The following is an 18,049-nucleotide window of genomic DNA, read 5'->3' on the forward strand; positions in this document are numbered from 1 at the left end:
GCCACCTGGCACTCCATCTGGCCTGTTGGCTGTACTTTGAGCATTAGGAGTGGCACTCTCCTATTCACACCTACAGACATACAGTAATTAGCTCAAGTAACAACTGCATCCTGTAGCTGTGGGAGGAGACTGAAGCAACGCATTGAACTGGAAACCGGAGCACCAGGATTGAATAATAATAATTAAACATAATTAATATTTAATTCGCTCTAACCTAGTTTGGAGATTTATGACCTGAAGACTTTGGGTAACATTTTATAATAAGCATCATTTATAAATGGTAAATTGATAGTTTATTGAAATTGAGATAATAGTTATTTCTGTACTATTAACAAACAAAGAAATTATGATTAATAATGTTTACTAATTATTAGTAATGACATGTTATTTTAACAGTTTATTGTCGCACAATATTTTATATACTCGGCCTGCGGTGTATGAAGAACAGTTTATTTTCTCAGTCTCAATAGATAGTCAGCTTTTAAGCCAATTTATCAATCAACGTATCAAATTTCAAGACTTAGTCAGGATTGTGGTGTTCAGAAACGGACAAAAATATGATTGACGGTAACATTTTACTGTTCCCAACATGAGGATCCTCAGTATCCTCGAAGTACAGCAGCAACTTTTCTCTGCTAAAATGTTCTTTTCTCCACTTAAAATTTAACTTGTGTCTAACGTTTAGGTAAAATGACCTCTCAAACAGCGAAGGTGCTGCTATCACTGGATGCTGAAGCCGTCAGCTCACTCAAAGAGGGAGTCAATTTCAAGAAACGCCCGGAGGACGGTAAATGTTTCATCATATACAAGAACGACGACGGCCTCAAAGCGTGCAAGAACCAATGCAAACACCAAGGAGGGTTGTTCATCAAAGACATCGAAGACCTGGATGGCAGGTGAGATCATTCTTGCAGAAGCACTACGGAGGGTGGAACCTGCCACAATCATAAATAAATTAAAAAAATTTAAAAATTAAAATTAAAAAAAAAAAAATGACTTGATAAATAAATAAATATTTCATTAAATGTAGCAAAACTAATATTAAAAATAAATATAGCCATCAATTAATTGATCAAATATGACATAAATTCATATTTCTGTTTTAATTGGCTTCTTTATTTATTTATCTTTGAATGAACTCCCTTATTTATTTACTCTTCTGTTAATCATTATTATTTATTATTATTATTTATGTCTTTATTTTAGTTAATTTTTAAATGTATTTATTTATTTTTGCATTCATTTTAATTTATTTATTTTTGCTTTTTAATTTATTTTAATAATTTTTTTTAAATGTGTGTATTTATTTATGTATTTCTGCATGATTTTCCCTTTGCATTTCACCCCTTATTTATTTCCCCAAACTTTTTTATTTCTGTATTCTTTTCTTACAAATGCAAAAATAAATTAAAACAAATTAATAGATAAATAAATATAAAGGGAAAAATAAACAGAAGAGTAAACAAATAAGGGAATTAATACAAAGATACATCAATAAAGAAGCAAATTAAAACAGAAATATCAATTTACGTTACAAGTTGATCAATTAATTTAATTTAAATTATTTTTTTGTCTACATTTAATGAGATATTTATTTATTTATTTATTTACAGCAGGGATTATGCTGTGTTCATAGAACTTGTCGGTAGAGCTGACAGGCTGCTCTGTTCCCACAGGACCGTTAAATGCACTAAACACAACTGGAAGTTAAACGTATCGACAATGAAATATGTGAATCCACCAGACAGCTTCTTGCAGGACGAGCTCGGTAAGTTCTGTACCGTGTACTGTAATCACTACTGTACTGTTGTGTAGTCAACACACTGTTGTTCTTTTGTGTGCACACGTTCATGTTTTTAACCGTCTTCTCTTTATAACTACCTCTTTATAACCACCTCTATATCACTACCTCTTTATAACTACTTCTTTATCCCTACCTCTTTATAACTACCTCTTTATAACTACCTCTTTATAACCACCTCTATATCACTACCTCTTTATAACTACTTCTTTATAACCACCTCTTTATAACTACCTCTTTATGCACCATACTGTCACACTACCAGCTACTGCTGACTACCCAAACGTGGAGGAAATCAAGAAAGGCGTACTTACTGCACGCTTAACGCCTTACATGCCAGGGCTCTAGACTAACTTTTCCACTGGTAGCACTGGTGCTATCAACTTTCTCAGTTGGTCGCACAAGCACATGATTTGGTCGCACCCTTTTTTTTGGGTTACAGCTTGGTATTAATCAATGACCTTGCATGCTAATAAATAGTTGTCTTAATTTACATACCCCAGTGAAACATTGACAACGCCTCGAAACTTGATATTTGCAAAATATTTGAACCAACAAGTTTAGAGTTGCCTGCAACAGACGGACCACATTGCCTACAATAAACACACAGCACAGTGTTTCCCTCGTACCGTAACCACGGGTACTGTGTTAGCCATTGTGGCTGAAAGTGGTACTTCTTTTTCTCCACCTGTCTGTCAGACAGTCTACCTGTGCCTGTTGCACATTCATCATCGGTGGAGTCTGAGTCGGCACCCCCCTTTTAGACTCTCCCTCACCACCAGCTTCCTCCTTTCTCTCCTCATGTTTTTTTTTAAATAATCAACGATAGGCCGCTTCATTTTGGTGAACAGCGAAACTTTGGCGCCCTGCAGTGTGTGATGCGCGTGAGCAGGGTCTTTAAATTGAAATTAACTTTTTTCCATTAACTGTAGTTTGTTATTGCCATCTGTAGTGGTTATTTGCATAAAAACATAATTTTTAATTGTGAATATTTAAATATGATATGTATAATAATAATTCCCTTTTTATTATATATTTTATATTGCTGTGAAAAAAAATAGCATTTGGTCGAAAAACAAGATTTTGCATAGGGCCCCCAAAAAGGTTAGAACCGGCCCTGTTAGCTGCTCCTAAAGCAGGAGGAGCTGCTGGAGATGCTGCTGTCATGAGAGACGCAGCATGTTGGTACGGACTAAATTCATTCATTGCATCCTTGTTACCCAAAGAGGACAAAGAGAGGAGTAAGTAAGAAAATAAGTGGTTAACATCAGTAACATGATTTAACTGTAACTACTAGAAAGTTTAACTCACTGACTTGAGAGTAATTCCCCGTTGATGCTGCAGCTCCTGAGATCAGAGGCCGGCGGTATGTTATGTGTGTGTGTGTGTGTGTGTGTGTGTGTGTGTGTGTGTGTGTGTGCGGGACTCATCGGCCGAATACACTGGGTCTTTCCCATTTGTTCTTTTGTACGGCTTGACTCCTCTCCTCGACTCCTCTCCTTGACTCCTCTCCTCGACTCCTCTCCTCGCGTCTTAGTCCCGCCCACGGGAGATGCGAGCGGAGGAGGCGAGGAAAAGACTCGAGGAGAGAGGAAACGAGGAAACATGTTTTTAGAGACATGAGACGTCGTTTCCTCTGAAGCGTCACGTGAAGCGACATCAGCAGCTGATCACATCTGGATCAGCTGTCAGTCTGCTTTAACAGCTGTTATCAGAGCAGCAGTGTTTCCTCTCTGTAGTCTGTTACCTGTTTAACAAACACCTGCACATGAATAACAGCTGTATTTCTACTGTGGACTGAGTCCTGCTTAGAGGACCAGGAACCATCTCTACTGGATCAATACCTTTATATTATTTATTCATTATTAGCGTCTGTAGTTATTGATATTCTGACAGTAGAAGTTATGTATTAGGCTGAATGTTTCAGGGAAAAGTGAAATGTAATAACTCATATCAAACCCGACGCTCAGGAATTATCAGCCTCATGTGACTGAATGGAAATGAGGATAAATTATGTAAGAGGTATAAAAGACAAACCCTCCTTCTCTCTCTGACTTTAACTGGATACTTAATAAAAGTGAATGAGTGAAATAACAGATCATCAAAAGATTTTGATCTCTTTTTAAGGTGTATTGGTGTTGGGATGTGTTTAAGCTACTGGATGCCTAAATTTCCTTCGGGATCAACAAAGTATTTATCTATCTATCTATCTGAGTTCTGCAAATCCAGCTGAACACATATGTTATGTTATGTCACATACAGAAGTAGAGATTTTGGATGATGGGGGTCTTCAGCTGGTCGAGTTGAACCCCATGGACCCCTGGCTGGCTGACCCTCGAGAGCCTGTGGAGCTCCAGGAAGGAGAAGTGAAAGTATGTATCTCGCTGTCTACTTTTTACTTTTTACTCTCTTATCACAGTTTGTCAGATCTGTCCATTGTGACACAACAGAATTGTTAACTTCCCACCCAGGTGACGTACTTGACCCACGCCTGCATGGAGCTGCAGCTCGGACAGAGGCGGTTCATGTTTGACCCGTGGTTGAAGGGTCCTGCGTTTGCCAGAGGCTGGTGGCTTCTCCATGAGCCTCCAGCGGACTCCCTGGACAGACTGTGTGCAGCAGATCTCATCTACATCAGCCATATGCACTCTGACCACCTCAGGTAAACCCCGTCAGTGTTGTTAAATATAGGTACTGTTGTCACCCTTAAAGTGGAAATGAATCAGTCAACCAAGTTAAGCTGGTTTACTAAAAGGATTTCCACTCGAATGAACACTTAAGTCAGCGTCGGGCTCGAGCTTGCTCGCTCTACATAGACATGGACGAGCATCGCTCAAAACAGTGAGGCGACACACGTCAGCTAAAAGCACAATATCTCTATATTTCAGCTGCTTGGCAGTAATGTTAGCTGACCAGACGAAGGTCTCTCCATGAATCAATGCTGATCCTAGTGTTGGCTTTTCCTGCTTCAGCGCAGGCTTCAGCAGCGGGGCTCCGCAGCAAGTAACCTTGTCGTCTCCGCCCGCGGCCGGAGGGAACAGGGGAGACACCGGCACCCAGTCGGTAATGAGACGATAACGTTTCTCTCTGCGGAGCCCCGTCACTTCACAAGACACGGGAAACCTCTGTTGGTCTGGAGGAGCTGCAGCAGTTATTTCTGCACAAACTTCCACTGTACATTCACTAGATATCCTCAGAGCTAAACTAACTCTTCTGCAGTGTGGAGTGAGCGCGCGTTCACGTCTAGAGGTGGAGCGAGCTGAGCGAGAACGCGCACGCTGGCTGAGTGAAGGCGAGCAGGCAGAGGAGGAGAGGCAGCGGCCACACGCGAACGCGCATATGCGAGCGCGCATGTGTCCCGACCCGGTACATTTATACACTTAAAAGGTTACAAACAGTCCCTTTAACTGACATTGAGAATTTTAATATTTTCAATTTTTTCGGTTAATGGTTCCCAGTAGTTCTCTTCTCCCTCTCTCTGATGCAAATGATTGACCGAGTGTTTTTTTTTAAACACATTTGATAATAACTTTCCTTGAGAGCAGGGATACTCAGCTTGCTTTGTAAAATGACAGGAGGCCAGGGGGGTCAGTTAATAAACACATAACAGACATCCAGGGCTTAGCTTGTATATTAGCTTATATATTCCAACGAAACCTGGCACTCCATCTGGCTTGTTGGCTGTACGTTGAGCATTAGGAGTGGCACTCTCCTATTCACACATAGAGTAATTATCTCAAGTGATCACGTACACCTGCATCCCGTAACTGTGGGAGGAAACCGGAGCCGGAGCAACGCCTTGAACTGGAAACCGGAGCACCAGGATTGAATAATAATAATTAAACATAATTAATATTTAATTCGCTCTAACCTAGTTTGGAGATTTATGACCTGAAGACTTTGGGTAACATTTTATAATAAGCATCATTTATAAATGGTAAATTGATAGTTTATTGAAATTGAGATAATAGTTATTTCTGTACTATTAACAAACAAAGAAATTATGATTAATAATGTTTACTAATTATCAGTAATGACATGTTATTTTAACAGTTTATTGTTTCACAATATTTTATATACTCGGCCTGCGGTGTATGAAGAACAGTTTATTTTTCTCAGTCTCAATAGATAGTCAGCTTTTAAGCCAATTTATTAATCAACGTATCAAATTTCAAGACTTAGTCAGGATTGTGGTGTTCAGAAACGGACAAAAATATGATTGACGGTAACATTTTACTGTTCCCAACATGAGGATCCTCAGTATCCTCGAAGTACAGCAGCAACTTTTCTCTGCTAAAACTTTCTTTTCTCCACTTAAAATTGAACTTGTGTCTAACGTTTAGGTAAAATGACCTCTCAAACAGCGAAGGTGCTGCTATCACTGGATGCTGAAGCATTCACTAGATATTCTCAGAGCTAAACTAACTCTTCTGCAGCGTGGAGTGAGCGCGCATTCACGTGCAGAGGTGGAGCGAGTGAACGCGCGCCCGCTCTGAGTGAAGGCAGGCAGGCAGAGGAGCAAAGGCTCCGGCCACACGCGAGCGCGCATATGCGAGCGCGCATGTGTCCCGACCCGGTACATTTATACGCTTAAAAAGTTACAAACAGTCCCTTTAAAAGAAAAAAGACGCTTTGTTTCACCTTTCATGGCAAGAGCGCCGCCGTGTTGCAGCACTCTAGCCTGGCGAGCAGGGAGAAATATTTGAGTCAATCCACATCGTCAAGTGACTCTAAGCCCAAACTAGCTAAATTGAGAAAATATGACGACAGTTATATCGAGCGACATCAACGGGACACTAAAATGCGTCATGTGTCTTCAGACGCTGGTGAATGAAGCTGTGAAGCTGGCCAAGCTAAAGCGACATCTGATTACCAAGCACCCGGAATATCAGGGCAAAAAAAAAGTGAAAGTTGAAAAGTTTTAGAATACAAATAGTTCCAATGGCGGTACAAATGGTTGTAAGCATTATGCTTTATCGGTGTTACGATTATGAGGGGGTCCTTTAAGGGGTCCTTGGCCCCAAAACGTTTGAGAACCCCTGCTTTAACGTATGGAGAGGGGGCTGCCTCATAAGAAGCGACCAGAGCAGCTGGGGGTTTGCTGCCTTTTGGTGTTTTGTCAGGGAATTTCATTCACTTATAGTTTTAACTTAAAATGAACTTAAAAAGGCGTCAACATTTAGACAGTTTGTAAAAGAACATGTACTGTCCTGGGATCTGACCTGTCCTGTTTCTTTTCTAGTTACCCCACACTGAAAGCTTTGTCAGAGAGAAGGCCAGATGTCCCCATTTACGTCGGGGACACATCGAGACCTGTCTTTTGGTTAGTAAAGCGATGGAGCTCAGTTTAATCCATTACATCTATTATATTAGAAACAGATTGTTTATGCCACATTTATCCACATGTCCCTCTCTCTGTCTTGATGCAACAGGTATTTGGAGCAAAGCCAAGTCAAGTTGACGAACATCAACGTTGTTCCTTTTGGTGTCTGGCAAAATGTAACTCTCTGCTGCTCACGTCCGCTCAAAGGGCGATAAACAGAACACCCTTTCATAAAATGTGTAATGAACTAGAAATGAAACTACACAATACTGTCATTAGTCACAACCCCGACCCTTGGTCTCCCTCAGATTGACAAAGACCTGAGATTCATGATCCTGATGGATGGAGTGCATCCCGAAATGGACACCTGCATCATTGTTGACTATAAAGGTGAATACTTTTAAATACCAGTTGCAGACTAAAACATATTCATACGATCGGTTTGTTAAAATGTGTTTGTCGATTGCAGGTCACATGATCCTGAACAATGTGGACTGCACCAGGCCAAATGGGGGCAGGCTACCGCACAACGTGGACTTAATGATGAGTGACTTCGCTGGGGGTGCATCTGGATTCCCCATGACCTTCTGTGGTGGGAAATACAGCGGTGAGGCTCACTTCAGTGGTTGGGAATTTCATCTCATACTGCACGCCACACTATAGACCCTTTTTTGTGTCGACGTCATGATGACGTCACAGGGTTAGCTGGAGGCAAGACAAAGCAAACACTGGAAGCTAAAGTCACTCATCTAAAATGTAATCTTGCTGTGTTGTTGGGTGCCAGAATTGAGATATTGCTGACATCTGAGATGACAAACTGACTCGAGGCTCTAGCGAGCTACAATATTGGAGAAACGTTTCAGAGATTAGCTTCCCTTTCTCTCCGTCTCTGAAACGCTTCGCCGATATTGTACGACCCTCTTTTTGACTGACTTTACTGAAGGATAGTTAACTATAGACATCCAAAGATTTATACGCCCTCAATTGATCTTTACAGCGCTGCCGTTGGCCGCCAGCCACATGCATGTGAGAACTATGTTTGTAGAATGACGCTGAACTGAACTGACTTCAAAGAAAAAAGAGTCCTGCCAAATATAGGTGCGGTTTAGCAATGGCACAGTATGTCTATTATGTACCACACTGTCTGCATAACAGCATTTATTAAAGCAGATGACAGTGTTTTTGTCTGTGCCCAGATTCCTGGAAGGCGGGGTTCATCAAGAACGAAAGGAAGAAGCTGCTGAACTACAAAGCTCAGCTGGTGAAGTCCCTGCAGCCTGCGATCTACTGCCCGTTCGCTGGCTATTTTGTGGAGGCTCATCCATCAGACAGGTAGTACATAGGGGTTGGCCAGGATCTGTGCAATATCAGTGGACGATAAATAAATTTCAGCGAAAGAGAATTGGGCTTTGAATGGACCTTAATATTTTCCATGACGTCACAGTTGATGCAGCTGCTATGTTTAACTCTATATCAGACTTCTCTTGGAAAATAAACTATAATATGAATACACTGCTGAATCGTGATAACATGCACAAACATGAGTCCTTGTACGGTAAAAGTGTCTCTACTGTGTGTCTAGATACATAAGGGATACAAATGTTAAGAACAGTGCAGAGGACCTCAATGCGCTCATCAATAAGGTCGCACCGGACATCAAGACATGGACGCCCAAGCCGGGCGCTGTGCTGGACCTTGGCCTTGCTCTGAAAGACCCCACTAACAGGTTGACAACACCTCAAGCTCTGTGTGTGTGTGTGTGTGTGTGTGTGTGTGTGTGTGTTTTATCTCACATGAGAAAAGAAAAGACTGTTTGAGTGATTACATTACCACTAGATAAATCATAAAACTTTAAACATACATGTCTTTAGTTTTGGCCATCATTTCTACTGGGTATGACAACGTTCTGTTCACATCGGTTGAGATGTGGGAACACGTTGGCATTGCCACAACGAAGAAACACGAGCAGTCAGATGATCAGACGATCTAAACCACTTTATGTAGTGGTAAAACTAAAAGTGAGCACATCTGAAATGTCAGTAACCGTCTCTTATTGCACAGGAAAGGTTGATCCAAGAAGTCCGGCATGTAATCTGTGATGGATGTTTCAGCAAAAGTGTAAAGAGTGGATTAAACTGTGTTTTGCTGCTCAATCATAAGCTGCAAATGTTAGCATGTCCAGCTAACTATCTTACTACCTACAATAGTAATGCCAGCATAGGGTTATTTACTTGTATGTCCTACGCATATCTCGAGAACCGTTCATCCGATCTACTTCACACTTGGCGGGTGTATTGCTGGAAACCCAAAGATGTGCAGTGTCGAAGCTGGTACAATTTGGAATCGTGCAACCTTCAATATTAATATTAATGAGTCCTAAAACCCAGAAATGAGTTAGCGTTTTAGCACTTCCTGTTCCCTCGTCTGGAAGTCGATGGGTTTTTTGAATGGGTTTATAGTTAGATGCCTGAAATAAGGTCTGTGGTTAACACAAGAACAACACATATAAAATATGTCAGTAAATATCCCATAATCCCATAATCCCATAATCCAAAACGCAATGGAAAAATCCCATTGGCGTTTTGTCAAGGGAACCAGGGTGATGCCAACTTCCTGGTTGGCTGACAAAAATACGTCATCCCTGGAGCACTCTGTTGGCTAACGTTACATTACTTTGTGGGGTTACAGGTTACATTAGGAAAAGCCCTGTTGCCAGGATGCTGACTTGGTCTTGGGAAATTTAGGTTTAGCCTCAGTCTTTTAGTTCAATATTACATATGTAGCCATTAATTGTATATTTAAGAGCCTACATGTTTTTAAATGAGTCAGTCGGAGAACGCGTTTTCAAACCAACTGCATTAGCATTAATTAGCTAGCTAGCTACAGCTGATAAAACCTGCCAGCAATGGTTGTCTTTTCAACAAGCTAAATCAACATTTGCCAGCTAGAAGCTTTTGGAGGATAAAGGGTAAAAGAGTATCATCCGCTGACTGTTTACTGCAAAAGATAATGCAAAACAGTGCACAGTGAATAGATTCAAAAGCTGAATTGTAGTATATACAGTCAGACACAAAGGTAGGTTGATGTTATGGGTTTCATTTTGCAAGATACCGGCAGATTAAATATGTAGTATTAATGGACGTGTTGTTAGTATTCCGTTAGCACAACATTAACTAGCTTATCTTTGTCCGGATGATTGTGTAGTTGGCTTGTAGATCTTAATGTCGTATACACGTATATTATGTCGATCGGCCTCCAAAGATACAATACACTACCCTCCAAAAATGGCGGCACGCCCCCAAATGCTCCGCGATTCCCATTCCCTATTAACATGGTGAGTGTGATGTTATTATTACCAATAGGAATGGTGGCCAAACTACAAAAGAAAAAACATCCAAATGGTAATACATTGAAATTATCCTTTAAACTGCTAATATGACGACCAATAAGTTTTACAAGTTTCACCTTATATGTGAATATTTCCTTTACTGCACTGCCAAACATAGTGAGGCCATCACCAATCCCCCAGCCAGTGCTAAAATCTACAAGGACAGTTGGGAGTTCGACTTGTATGTGGATGAACTGAACAGCGCCATCAGCTGTGAGATATTTAAACGTCCGAGCTGGACCAGGTTTTACTACACCTGGGCAGGCTTTCAAAACTACAACCTAGTAGTGCGGGTAAATATATACTTGACAAACAAGATCCTCTGTGTTCTTTTTGAAACACCTATCTCGGACACTTCTGGCTGTTCTTTTGCGTAGACTTTTCTGAGCAATGGAGCATGTTAATGTGGTCTGACCTTTGGGTGGCACAAACTTTGTTCTGGTGCTTTGTTCTACTTGAGAATCGTGGCGTGGAAGAACGGTTCAAACATCCCCGGTTCAATTCCAGCCAGTGGCCTTTGCATGTCATCTTACCTCTCTCCTCTCATTTCCTGTCACCCCTCTAATTCCTGCTGCCTTCTCTGTTCATACATCAAGGTGCACAATTGACCTCTGGGTACGATAGATATTCAAGCATAGTTTTTTTTTGTAGTTTAGTAGTTTAAGTTGGAGAGAACTAAGTAGCTTTGAAAGGTTTAAAAACAGCTTCCTTACAATGTTCTTGGCTAAAGATATGCATCATCTGTAGGGGTGGAACGGTTCACAAAACTCACGGTTCGGAGATATTTCTTTCCATCAGAGCTAGCAAGGCCATGAAAGGACATGTGGAGGTCATATTGTGCAACGTTGAGATTTTAAAAGCCAGCGCTCTGCTCGGTTTCCTCCTCATCATCTCTTGTCTTTCCTTCCAGCTCTGATTTGTCCTCCTTTGCCGATTTCTTTCAGAAGCCCCGGTCTGTGGGCAGTGAGCTCATTATGAACTGAATCTTCTTTATATTGCTTGTTCAAAGTGGATGTCTGTTTGATGAAGTCCCAACATGTACTATATTCAAGGTGATTGAGACAGATGACAACTTTGAACCCCTCACTGACGGCTACGACTACTTGGTGGACTTTTTGGATCTGTCGTTCCCCGAGAAGAGACCTGACAGAGAGCACTCCTACGTGGAGGTGAGACACACAACTTTACTACCTAAAAAGCATCTATTAGAAGACACTAAAGGAACAAGAGAGGTAGAAGATCTTATAATCAACGTGTTATCTGTTTCCATTTCCCTTAAAAATGGACGATGGATCCAGTAAGAAACACACAACACAGTTTACATGAGTACAAACAAACTGATGGCTGACAATGTCAGAGCAGACTGAGCATCTTAAGGCTGCATACACACTGAAACCAGTCCTCCCATTGGTTTGAATGTGGGTAGTGCGTTTAGGCTGCGGCGGTTGGGAGCACAGGGGATGCCGGGAAAAAGAAACGCAGCGACCTGCAGCGAAAAGCTGAAACGGAATCAACTTTTGGAGAAACGTAACCCGACGTCACGCTGCATTTAAGTCGTATATTTATGGTGTATTTTAGTATATTCTTTATAATGTGTATTCTATTGATGGATGTATCTCTCTCTCTTCTAGTGTTGATGATGTATATTTATTATGTATTTGCTGCTGTAATTGGGATCAATAAAGTACATCTATCCATCCATTCATCCATCCATCTAACCGTCCATCATCTATCTATCCATCCAAGCATTTTCCATCATCTATCCATCATTTATCCATCCATCCATTTATCCATCATCTATCCATCCATCCATCTATCTATCTATCTATCTATCTATCATATATCCATCCATCCATCTCCCATCTATTCATCATCTATCTATCTATCTATCTACCCATCAATCAATCCATCCATCCATCCATCCATCTATCAATCCATTTATCCATCATCTACCAATCCTCTATCCATCATATATCCATCCATCCATCATCTATCATCCATCCATCCATCAATCCATTTATCCATCATCTACCAATCCTCTATCCATCATATATCCATCCATCCATCATCTATCATCCATCCATCCATCTTTCCATTTATCCATCATCTATCTATCTATCTATCTATCTATCTATCTATCTATCTATCATATATTCATCATATATCCATCCATCCATCTCCCATCTATTCATCCATCCATCATTATCTATCCATCTATCCATCATCTATCAATCCTCTATCCATCTATCCATCATCTATCAATCTATCTATCTACCCATCAATCAATCCATCCATCCATCTATCTATCCATTTATCCATCATCTATCCATCCTCTATCTATCCATCCATCTTCCACCTATCCATCCATCTATCTATCTATCTATCTATCTATCTATCTATCTATCTATCTATCTATCTATCTATCTATCTATCTATCTATCTGGAAACCAGACACAGGAAACCACCAGTAAAGTGTGGGCGCTGGTTTGTTTCAGGTGGTTGTCAACATGTTTTGGTGATCTAGATCACAGAAGTTAAAATTGTTCAGAGGATCCACTTCTCCAAATCTCTGTGTATCAGTCGTCTGACTCACCGGATGTAGTCTGTGGGTATGAGCCTACCATTAGCTAAGTATTTCATGAGGCACTCTCCTACCCAAGAGCACCGTCGCTGCATCCTGGACTTGTGATCGGTTTAAAGAAATACAAACAAGACAGAGCAGACAGAACTTTCTCCAGCACCGTGTCTGGCTATGTGAGACGAGTCTATCAGCATCACCGTTATGTGTAAATCGCTATTTTTCAAAGAGTTGGATGAGAGGCGTGTTGCTTTGACGGAGCAGTAACTCTGATGTTTCTTTGGTTCCCTCCTTTAAAGGTTAAAAACAGGATTGGGGTGATGAGGTACGTGGTGCTGCACGGTCGTCTCTGGGATGATCTGTACATCGGCTTCCAGAACCGCATAAGCCGAGACCCGGATATCTACCATCACAAGTACGCACACTTTATCTCGTATAGAAAAAAAACATCAAAGTTCAGTATAATTAAACTTTAGTTTATTGTTATTTTATGTTAACAAACAATAAAATGATAATGTTTACAAAGTATTAGTATGCTATAATCAATGTTATTTTATCAGTAGTTTATGTAATATGAAATAATTAGTTTATAAATTAGATATTGTACCATAGACAATAACAATTATATTCTGATTACATTAGTAAAGTATTTATTAACAGTTAATTGTTGCACACATTATTACATTTTATATACTATATTAAGTATTTGCTAGTGATTACCAAATGATTTGTAAAGCTTTAAGAAACTGTTAAATTTGTAAAACATCTATAAATGTTACATAGATAGATGGACCAGAAACCAATTATTAACCATTGACAAAGTATTAACTATATAAATAATTAATGTTTATAATAATTAAATAAATAATTAAAGATGCGTTTAACAAGGTATTATAATCATCAGTTGCAACTTTATAATAAACATCCAAATAATGTTTATAGATGTTTTACAAACAATTTCTTAAAGGTTTACAAATTATTTCGTAATAATTAACAAATACTTAAAATAGTATATAAAAGTGTGCAATAATAAACTGTTAAAATAATAAATTATAGCATTGCTAATAATTGGTAAACATTAATTATCATTTAATTGTAACAGTAAAATAACCATTAAATAATGTTAAATTAACTATCAATTTATTTATATACCATTTATTAATGACGGTTATTATAAAGTGTGAAATATTACAGTATGCATCGCTGGACACTACGGCGGTAAAATATCCCACAATGCAATGCGGTAGTGACGACAACGTTCATAACGGATGTTGACGGACAGTTCTGTAACATCATTAACACTTCAATTTAAGTATAAGATGTCACTTTGCTATAGGCGTTATATATATTTTAAATTAACTCAGATTATGATTCTCACAATACGTCGTTTTGGGCACATGATGCTGGCACGGGTTACCATGCCAACCAACAAGAAGGCTCTCAGGAGGTGACAGCGTAAATCACAGCTCAGTGCGTCCAAATAGATACATACTACTGTTTATTCACACAAAAGTATGAGATTTCGGATGAAGCCAATATGTTTACTGTTGCTTTGATTCATTGCGACGCCCACTTATAGTAAATGTTCTGAACTTTAATCTGTCATGTTGGACTCTACAGGTTCTGGAACCACTTCCAGACGGAGCTACCAGCTCGCGGGCCAGACTGGGACCAGTTCCTGCAGCAGGAGACCTCCATCCAGGAGCCTGACCCACCACAAGAGTGGCGCTGCGTAGTGTCATGAATATGGATTATCGGTTTATGAAGATCACTAATATTTGTTAATGTTAGATTTACAACATGGGAGTGGGCGAATATGCTGCTTTATGCAAATGTATTTATATATTTATTATTGGAAATCAACACGAATTACGCTGCGAAAAAGCAACATAATTTGTAGGGCTGTCAATCGATTTAAATATTTAATCTCCATTATCGCAAATTCATTTTTTATCTGTTCAAAATGTTCCTTAAAGGGAGATTTGTCAAGTATTTAATGCTCTTATCAACATGGGAGTGGGTAAATATGCTGCTTTATGCAAATGTATGTATATATTTATTATTGGAAATTAATTAAGGACACAAAACAAAGACAGATATTGTCCAGAAACCTTCACAGGTACTGCATTTAGCACAAAACAATATGCTCAAATCATAACATGGACCAAAGCTACGGTCTCCTCCGCGTCCTCCGACCGCGGCCAACACTGTTAAACAGACGGACTTCACTAGATACAACCAAGAGGTTTTGGTTACTTCACTGTAGTTTGTGTTGGAGTCTGAGTCTGAACAGCGTAGCCACACGTGAGCGCACATATGCGAGCGCGCATGGGACACCGACCCGGATTAATTTATACGTGTAAAAAGTTACAAACAGTCCCTTTAAAGGGACTGTTTGTAACTTTTTAAGCGTATAAATGTACCGGGTCGGGACACATGCGCGCTCGCATATGTGCGCTCACGTGTGGCCGCTGTCTCTCCTCTGCTTGCTTGCCTTCACTCAGACACTGCGCGCATTCTAACGTACTCGCTCCACCTCTAGACGTGAACGCGCGCTCACTCCACACTGCAGAAGAGTTAGTTTAGCTCTGAGAATATCTAGTGAATGTACAGTGGACGTTTGTGCAGAAATAACTGCTGCAGCTCCTCCAGACCAACAGAGGTTTCCTGTGTCTTGTGAAGTGACGGGGCTCCGCAGAGAGAGACGTTGTCGTCTCGTTACCGACCGGGTGCCGGTGTCTCACTGCCAACACTAGGATCAGCAGTAATTCATGGAGAGACCTTGGTCTGATCAGCTAACATTACTGCCAAGCAGCTGAAATATAGAGTGATATTGTGGTTTTAGCTGACGTGTGTCGCCTCACTGTTTTGAGCGATGCTCGTTCATGTCTATGTAGAGCGAGCACAAGCGCGAGCAACAGGACGTGACTTTAGTTGACTTAACGGCCGGTGTCGCTGTTAACAAGCATTTCTGAAAGTTACAAACAGTCCCTTTAAGCATTGAGTTGAAAAGGATTATTTGTTGCAGTGTGACTGCACCAAAACATCAGAAAAAGATATTCCAGCAGGTTTCAAGTTGCCTACTTTGCGTAGCAGTCGGTGAGGAGGGTTTTACTCAGCCATAAAGGAAGATTGATGATTCTCTCTAATGACCAGTTACCGCAGCACTAATGCTGGAAATGAATCCTGCTTTGTCTGATGCACAACTGACTGTAATTGATCTAAGTGGATTTATATGAAAGAGTTTCTTGCACTAATGTGTACGAGGATGCTCACAGAAAAGAGCAGGGAAGCTTTCCTACAATGGCTTGTGTTTGTATTTCAGTTAATCATATACAGTATATAAGAGCAAGAACACAGTCGTATTGTTTGTATGAGCATCAATATAAAGAGGGAATTTTAACGTCACTGTACGTCACTGTGCAATAACCTAAATATGCAAATACTGAATAATAAGATAATAATGTAAATGCAAAGCTGTAGGTAACAGGAGGGAAAGGTTCAGTGTGTTCGTTTACAATGTGACTGAGGACATCTGCTGGTCACTTTCAAAAAGACAGTTATCAAGATATTCTACACTATTTGTTTTAGATTTCCAAATAAATTCTATATTGTTCAAGCTGAGGTTCTAAAACATATTTTTCTTTCTATTTTCTGTTAAATGAACTGATTGGAGTGGATTTGCAAAAATAAACAATAAATTCTTTGGTGGATTTCTTTCAATATTTATTCAACTTGTGAGGTAAATAGTTTAGTTAAAGATGAGAAGACCTTGTCTAATTATAATGCAAGAATACTTAAATATACTTTTCTTAAGTATATATTGATCAGAAGATTAAGTAGAAGTAGGCCTATAAGCCAAACACACTTAGACTTTTGACTATACTAGTCAGTATAAGCCAAGTATACTTAAGTACATAAAAAGGGAACTGAAAGCTTACTATTTTGAGTGCATAAGTGTGTTCACACTGGGAAGTACGGCAAAATGCAGTGCACTCAAAGTACCCGGATGTTGTACTCAAAACGGTCAGATCGTTGAGTGTGGACCGCTGGACACTTTCCACACTCAATTGTCGCCATCTTGGTTACGTAGCGGAAGGGGCGGAGCCACGACCACTATTCAAACATACGTAGATAACAGAATAAAACAATACGTAAACATACCGGTGCATTTTCAGCCAACAGGAGGACACATCGTAGACGACCACGTTGGAAACGTAATTTCCACTCTGCTTTAATTCTTTTCGCCACAGAGTATTCGATTTGAGACGATTCTACCCCGTTGAAATTTACACACTACTCAAGTAAGTACAGATTGCACATAGTGCACTACATTGAAGTGTACTTCAGGAAGCACGTGGATTGGAACACACTCATAATCTCTTATTTTAAGAAGAAGTATACTAATAGCTCACTTGAATAAACTTCTTTTTTGTAAGGCAGTAAGGGAATCACTGCTGAAGTGTGTGTAGTTTCAGGACTTAAACTTGCATGCTGTTAAATGTTACAGCTGCTAGGTGGCGTGAGAGAACACTAGAATATACTGTATGGGGAAGCTGCTCTAGTAGTTTCAGAGTTGGATTGAAGCCAGTTTGTGTTGTGTTGTGCGACTGGACTGAAGAAACCTGTGTTATTTCGACAGACTCGCGTTTGGTTAGAATACGGAATGCGACAAAAACTACTCGCAATATACCACGACAATACTACACACCAATTCCAAGCAGTAGGCAGGTTGGACCAAATATGATTATAAATGGTCACTATATAAACGAGAGTTTGTGACCTTGCCGTCATGTTGAGATCAGTTGAAGAAATACCAAGCACCGCCCACCAGCCAGAGAAAACTTTCTCATTTTACAGCTAAACAGTACACTACAAGATGTTTCTGGAAACATTTGAGGAGAGAAATAGGCATTAAAGTAACAGAATATTGATTCATCTTTGATCAGCGCTGCCTAG

General features: G+C 40.0%; 1 protein-coding gene across 1 annotated transcript; it reads left to right on the top strand.

Annotated features, from left to right (window-relative positions):
- The first annotated feature begins 618 nt into the window (after positions 1–618).
- Positions 619–16,803, top strand: cmah (cytidine monophospho-N-acetylneuraminic acid hydroxylase). Its single transcript, XM_074626312.1, has 14 exons — positions 619–896; positions 1,677–1,768; positions 4,064–4,173; positions 4,273–4,463; positions 7,044–7,124; positions 7,234–7,300; positions 7,433–7,514; positions 7,594–7,731; positions 8,321–8,456; positions 8,707–8,850; positions 10,631–10,805; positions 11,565–11,681; positions 13,390–13,505; positions 14,711–16,803. Exons 1-14 carry the CDS (start codon positions 691–693, stop codon positions 14,832–14,834), a joined length of 1,779 nt encoding a protein of 592 aa, XP_074482413.1. The 5' UTR covers positions 619–690; the 3' UTR covers positions 14,835–16,803.
- The last annotated feature ends 1,246 nt before the right edge of the window (positions 16,804–18,049 follow it).

The sequence above is a fragment of the Sebastes fasciatus genome, chromosome 23 (assembly GCF_043250625.1).
Source record: "Sebastes fasciatus isolate fSebFas1 chromosome 23, fSebFas1.pri, whole genome shotgun sequence".
Taxonomy (NCBI): domain Eukaryota; kingdom Metazoa; phylum Chordata; class Actinopteri; order Perciformes; family Sebastidae; genus Sebastes; species Sebastes fasciatus.

Excerpts from the sequence above, each read along its gene's own strand:
- cmah (XM_074626312.1), top strand. The coding sequence starts at position 691 with ATGACCTCTCAAACAGCGAAGGTGCTGCTATCACTGGATGCTGAAGCC. Across the intron at positions 7,301-7,432 it reads CTTTTGGTGTCTGGCAAAAT|ATTGACAAAGACCTGAGATT; the intron begins GTAACTCTCTGC and ends GGTCTCCCTCAG. Across the intron at positions 11,682-13,389 it reads GAGAGCACTCCTACGTGGAG|GTTAAAAACAGGATTGGGGT; the intron begins GTGAGACACACA and ends CCTCCTTTAAAG.